This window comes from Apaloderma vittatum, unplaced genomic scaffold (assembly GCF_000703405.1).
Source record: "Apaloderma vittatum isolate BGI_N311 unplaced genomic scaffold, ASM70340v1 scaffold11873, whole genome shotgun sequence".
Lineage (NCBI taxonomy): Eukaryota > Metazoa > Chordata > Aves > Trogoniformes > Trogonidae > Apaloderma > Apaloderma vittatum.
The window spans coordinates 25,554-32,485 of NW_009707568.1; the positions used below are offsets into that span (position 1 = coordinate 25,554).

The 6,932-nt window shown below is 48.3% G+C and overlaps 1 protein-coding gene across 1 annotated transcript in view; it reads left to right on the forward strand.

The window, feature by feature from the left end:
* GDPD5 (glycerophosphodiester phosphodiesterase domain containing 5) overlaps positions 1 to 6,932 on the forward strand; it is a gene marked incomplete at its 5' end in the record, with an annotated part of 42,300 nt that overhangs the window by 23,355 nt on the left and 12,013 nt on the right. The window contains 3 exons of the mRNA XM_009866261.1: positions 757 to 975; positions 2,652 to 2,809; positions 6,089 to 6,236. Coding sequence (XP_009864563.1) covers positions 757 to 975; positions 2,652 to 2,809; positions 6,089 to 6,236 — 525 coding nt within the window. The remainder of the gene's footprint in view (positions 1 to 756; positions 976 to 2,651; positions 2,810 to 6,088; positions 6,237 to 6,932) is intronic.

The following is a 6,932-nucleotide window of genomic DNA, read 5'->3' on the forward strand; positions in this document are numbered from 1 at the left end:
TTGCATTGTCTTTGTGTGCCTCTTCCACCACCTGGAAGAGTCTTGATGCCTGATTGACACCGCAAAGAACATCAAGACCCCACAGGAGAGTGCACATGCTTATAAAGAGAACAGAAAAGGCAGTGTGTTATATGCTGTTCCTTTTTCTTTAATTTACTTTTGGAGACAATTGTCTTTACAAAGAAAAAGCAAGAAATTCAGCCTTAAAAGTCCAGAGGGAGGGAGGAATTGCTATGGGATGGGCTTTGACCCATCCTTGGGCCTGCAGCCAAGTTGCAGGTGGGATTTCTTTCTGCCAAAGCCTCTGGCCAGTGGCAATAACCTTCTTGGAGAGCAGTTGTCATTCCTGAATGTCTTTAAGTCGGGAGCCCATAGCTCCCCTCCAATCATTTAGTTATGTAATAGCTGATCCTTTTCATTTTGGAAGAATGAAGGAATCCTAGGTGATCATATTATATAGTGTGAGAAAGTTCATTTTTAGCTTACTACTTTGGAAAATTACATTACTGCCCTATAGCTCTACTCTCCTCCTGGAAGGGAGGTGACCTGCTTAGCACACCTTGCTTTCAGTAAGGATCTGACCTCCCCTTGGGTGGGGAAACTGAGGCACAGAACATCAGCAGGCTGCAAGATGGTCGTCAAACATAGCTTTGAGCATCCTCTGCTGTTGCCAAGGTGGGATAGAGAAGGGTCTTCACCTCTATTGGTGGAGTCCAGGGTCTGTGGTACTAACGCAGGGAGGTGCTTTGCTTTCAGAACGACCCTTTCTGGACGGCTGGGTCTCTCTCAAGGTCTGACTACTTGGAAGCTGCCAATCAGTCAGTCTGCAAGCTGGCAGATATGCTGGAGGTGATCAAGGACAACACATCGCTCATCCTGAACTTCCAGGACCTGCCGCCAGCTCATCCCTACTACAGCACTTACATCAATATCACCCTGGAAACCATCCTGGCGTCGGGAATTCGGCAACAGGCTGTGAGTTCTGTGGGGTTGGTGATGTTTTTCAGAGTTACCCTCTTTTATGAGTTCCCTGCATCCTCATTTGTCTCATTTGATCCATTTGAACACTGGATTGGAAATGCCACTTCATGCCAAGATGTCATGCTGGGGAGGACTGTGCCTGGAACAGGAGAGGGGTTTGCTGGATATAAGGAAAATAATTTTCCCTGTGAGGGCACGCGAGTATTGAGGGGGACCAGGAAAGACTGAGGGATCTTCATCCTTGGAGCTTTACAAACTGCTGGACAAAGCCCTGGGCAGCTTGTTTCAAATCAGAGCTGGCACTAGTTTGTGTTGGAGTAGAGATCTCCTGAGATTCCTTCCCACTGAGCGATTCACTGAGAGCCTTAGACACGAGGGAAGGGGCTTGAGTCCTGGAGGGTGGTTATGAAAAGCAGAGAGTCATTCCTCTCCCTCCAGCTCCTTGGTTTAAAATAATCCTTTCCCCGGGCTGAGCAACTGTTTCAGCCTTGAGCCAGCTTCTTTTTGGAGGAGAGATGGATGTCCTGGAGCCGAGGGGTTTTCAGCCAAAAAGAGGTCTATGGACCTGCAGAGATTCCACAATTGTCCTTTCTGGGTTATTGCAAACATTTTTATTTTTGACTCTGAGTGTTTGGAGTCAGACTCCAGCCAGCCTTGCTAAATATGTCCTCTCTGACCATGAGGTATAGATCTTCACCCAGCCCATCAGGAGCTCCTTTTGATACATCCATGTCTTTTGGAGGGAGAGCACCACTTCCCATGTGTCAGAAGGGCACCTAAATCTGGAGATTCTGGGTGTCCCATGGAAAACCTTCCTCCTTCACTTGTCTTAGGAAGGAAATCTGGTCCTTTCACTTGCCCTGCACTCTGCTTTGAATATGGACTGGTTAAAGGAAGACCATGCTCTCTGGCCCTTGGATATTGGCAGGAGAAAAACAATCAAAACATAGATCAAAACGTGGAGTTGTGAAGTGATATTTCTCACCCAGGTTTTATGGTTCCGTGTTGAAAATGAATGCATCTGTGTTGCTTTGATGCTTTGGTAGATGAGTGTTGCTGAGTTTAACCATGGGTTAAAGCAATGCAATGCTCAGTGGTGCTGCTGGGATTATCTGATTGGGCCCAGCCTCTGCATGGCACAAACCATAAAACTACTCACCTCAGTTCCTCATCCACTTGACGTGTACCAGCTGAGCATATTAACAGTAATTAATTTGACGTGCTTTCCAAGTGTGGCATGAACTTAAGGAAATCTTTGCCTTGGGTTGGAATTGCCCTGATAAAAGAGGGTCAATAAAACTAGTCTGAGCCGTGGGATCATGAGAGACTTCTTCTATGCTGTTAATGTTGTGTCCTTAGTTCTCTCCATGCCCTGAACTGGGCAAGTTTTCAAGGACACACCACTTCTCATGAACCCTTGGCCTGATCTCTTTGTATCCGAACTCTTTTCACCTTTTTGTGCATTACAGTCCTTTAGGCTCAAGGATAGTCCTGAGCTGTGTTTGATTAAAGATGTGGAAGGCTGTAAGCACTTCCTAGACAATCTGCGTGACAAACAAGGCAGTCTCTTGTGCGATTTTGCCTCTGGCTTGGTGTAAACTGGCTGCCTACTAAGCTGCTTTGTGAACTATCTTTGCCGTAGCCATCCTCAAGTCTCGCCCCCTCCGCAGGTGATGTGGCTGCCGGACGCAGAGAGGCAGCTGGTCAGACAGATCGCGCCGGGTTTCCAGCAGACTTCTGGCCTCAAGCTGGACGCGGAGCGCATGAGGGAGAAGGGCATCGTGAAGCTCAACCTGCGTTACACCAAGGTCACGAATGAGGATGTCAGGTACGGCGCTGCGCTCGGGCACCGCACAAGTAAACCACGTTCAAGGCTCTGCGTGCGTCCCTGGCCCAGCAGTGTCTGTTCTGATCATCCCAGGCTAGCACAGAATCATAGAATACCAGGTTGGAAGGCTTGGATCATCTAGTCCAACCCTTTAAGGTAAAGAAATACAGTTTAAATGAGATGGCCCAGCACCCTGCCAAGCTGAGCTTTGAAACGGTCTAAAGTTGAGGAATCCACTGCTTCCCCTGGAAGAATATTTCAGTGTTTAATTGCTCTCATAGTGAAAAATTTTCCTCTGGAGTCCATTTGGAATCTCCCCAGGAGCAGCTTGTACCCATTACCCCTTGTCTTATCCATGTGACTCCTCGTAAAAAGGGAATCTCCATCTTCTTGGCAGCCAGACTTTATGCACTGGTACATGGGAATAAGGTCTCCCCTGAGCCTTCTCAAGGCTGAACAAACCCAGTTCTCTCAGCCTTTCTTCCAACAGCAGGTCTCCTAGTCCTCTGATCATCCTCTTGGCCCTTCTCTGGACCCTTTCCAGTTGTCAGCATCTTCTATATAGCGGGGACCAAAACTGAACACAGTACTCAAGGTGCTGAGTAGGGTGGTGTGATGACTTAGGCTGCCCAGCGAGGTGGTTGGGTCACCATCCCTGGAGGTGTTTAAGAGACAGGTGAGTTATTGCACTGGGGGGCATCGTTTAGCTGGTTGATAGGGCTGGGACAAAGGCTGGACTTGATGATCTTTAAGGTCTCTTCCAGCTGAAACTATTCTATGACTTTTTCTCCGCTGCTGACGCCTTTGTTCATGCAGACCAGCATCCTGTTTGCTTTCTTTGCCACTGCAGTGCACTGTTCACTCCTGTTGAGCCTGATGACCACCAAGACCCCCAAGTCCCTCTCTCTAGCGCAGCATCCGGGGAGAGCATCCAGCCACGTGGATCCCAGTCCAAGCTGCATTCATAGGTTGTGTGCTCCCAGGTGAAAAACCTTACACTTGTCCCCATTGAATATCATAAGATTCCCGCTAGCCCACTCCTCCAGGTCTCTCTGGAGGGTGGCTCTCCTGTCTGGACTGTCAACTTCCCCACTCATTTTGATGTCACCCACAAACATCATCAGTATGCTCTTGATCCCAGCATCCAGATAATTTATAAAGATATTAAACAGCGTTGGGCCCAATATTGATCACTAGAGGATCCCACTTGTGACTGGTTGCCAGTCTGAGAAGGAACTGTTTACTACCATCCTCTGTTTTACATGCACTGAGGTGCCTTTTCAGATGGACTCACTCTTGAAAACTTGAGCTGCCCATCACCCAAAATCCAGGCTATTCCTGGAAAACTTGAGCTGCAAAAGCTTATCCCTGCCCATCACCCAGAATCCAGACTATTCTCCGGGACTCGATCTGACAACTCTACGTGCTAATTCGATGTATGAACGTATTTTGAAATATGAAAATAAGAATCGTGTGATTCTTATTACTCTGTCAGCTCTGGGAAAAAGCAAAGGCTTTTCACACCGAGTACCTCCAAGTGCTGTTTCGTCCTCATTAGCAGCTGCCCTTTGCCTCTGTTTGTCTGCTCCAGAGTTGCTACCGCAGAATTTTGATTAGTCCAAAGTCTGGATGTGCTTTCAAAAGTTTCTCTTTGCAGAGAATTCACCCGTTTCATTAGTGTCCTTTGTCAGCTGTTTAGACTGGTCAGGTCTCCTCTTTAATGAGGTTGGCACAGCATGGATTTCCTGTCTTTTTGCCTGAACCTGGATTTGAACCGTGCGGTGTGTTAGCTCCCAGCTTTACCCCCTTCTCGGAAAGGGCAGATCGTCACTAGTAGAGCTTTCCTGGTTTTTTTAATTGACCTTTTTCCCCAAAGACATATCTGAAAGTGAAGCAGGTTTGCAGAAGTAGAGTATCTTCAAAGGGTTTGTCTTGCTCTGGATTTGGAATGAGTGTAAGGAGGAGCTGAGCCCACACCTGTTTGAGAGCTTGGTTCCATTTACCATAATCCCGTGGTGGCTTTCCACGGCTGCCAGTGATGGGTCTGGTTGCTCCCCCTTTAAAACCAAGCCTGTGCTTTACCTACAGGATAACTCTTGTCATCTTTTTCCACCCCTCTACCTATTTTCTCTGTCTCATGGAGACGACCATGTGCAGGCTGTCTCGTCTGAACCAGCTCATCAGCCTCAATCTCTCATCAGTCCCACTTCAGCTCTCTCCAGACCTGCCACCTGAGTGTCTCTTGAACCCTGAAGGGCCCTGTGGTGCCCAGTTCTGCAGCAGGCTCAAACAAGCCCTGGATTAACACAGTTTCCTCAGTCCTATCCCAAAATCAGCATCTGGGTGTAACATTGCTGCTGATTACCCTGCCCTTGAGAATCCTTTAGCCTCTGGAGCAGCTTGATCGCTTTGAGATGTCATAGAATCCTTCAGGTTGGAAAATCCCCTTCAGGTTGGATCATCGAGTCCAACCACTGACCCTACTCTACAGAGCTCACCCCTAAACCATCTCCCCCAACCCCACATCTCAATGACCTTTAAACACCACCCTGGGCAGCCTGTTCCGATGTCTGACTATGTCCACATTTTCTGCAGTGGCCTTCATCCTCAAAGTGCTTTGCCAAGATTAAATTGCAAGGATTAATCTCCGTGTTGCCCACGTGAGGGAGATCAGTGATGCTTCTGGTTTGTAGATAAGGAAATAGAGCAACTTATGCAAATCATTCAGGTACAGAGAGTCCATTTTCAGTTCTAGGTTTGCTGCTGACAGCTCCTGCACCCCAGCTTGCGGTTTCAGCTTCTTGGAAAATGATCTCAGGAGACCAGAAGCTGTAATTCTGCAGCCATCTCAAAAAACAAGGGCATATAGAGGTTGTAGGAATTGATGTTGGAAATGCGTCTGTCAGGTTTTAATTAAGCAAATTGCCTATGAAGTGTTAGAGGCATCTGAGCCGGGTGTGAATTTTACATCAACGTGATGAGGCAGTTGTTACAAAAACATGCCACGTCCATCACTCGTGAGGAGGTATCTGAGCTGGTCTGTGGCCCGGCTCAGACACACAGCTTTCAACTTCAAACCACTTGATTGCAGTGCCCTTGGGTTGCTTATGAAGTGACTGTGCCTTGCTACAAAAAAACCCCACAATATTTCATGCAATTCTAACCCAATAAATCTAGCTGCAACTACGACGGTGGCTGACGACAAGAACTTCCCTCTTGAAGATGAGGGTCTGATGTTTGCTGGGCAACTCACATCTCACCCGGTCTGTCTTCTGGCAGGGACTACGCCATGGTGAACCTAAGTGTGAATCTCTACACTGTGAACGAGCCCTGGCTATACTCCATCCTGTGGTGTGCCGGTGTCCAGTCGGTCACCTCCGACAGCTCCCACATCCTTCGCAAGGTGCCTTTTCCCATCTGGCTAATGGTAAGCACGACGCCCGGGGTGATGCTGTGGACCCCTGGAAGCAGGGGATGCAGTTGGAGGGGTGGAGAAGTGGCTGTTGACCACTGCAACCATTCGTCTAGCGGGTTTCTCCAGGAAGGTTTGATTGGACCCAACGTTGGGTGCTTGAGGGTTTTCCCTTCTCTGTACATCTGAGCCCTGAGATGGTAAAAGATCAATGCTTCTTCTTCACGACCTTTCATACAGCCTTGCCTCTCCCCATACAGGGTTTGAGTAGGATCCCTGGATGTTGCATTGCATGCCCTCTTGAACTCCTATGACTTTTTCATTTTTCACCAGTGGAAAAAACTTTTCCAGACCTGCTGAGCAGCTGTTGAGCTGCAGCAGGAGATGGCAGAAAACAAACCTGATTTCTGTGTTTTGACCAGGCTGCCAAACTAGCTTTTTACCTGTTTTTAATACCAAATGAGGACAGGTTTTACCTCCGGCTACCCCATTACTGGACAAGGAACAACCAGAAGCCAAAAGTAGTCCCCTTACTCAACATAGCATTGTCAGGGTTGGAGGGGACCTTAAAGCTCCACCCCTCTGCCATGGGCAGGGACATCCCCCACTAGATCAGGCTGCCCAGAGCCCCATCCAGCCTGGCCTGAAAAACTCCCAGGGATGGGGCTGCCACCCCCTCTCTGGGCAACCTGTGCCAGGGTCTCACCACCC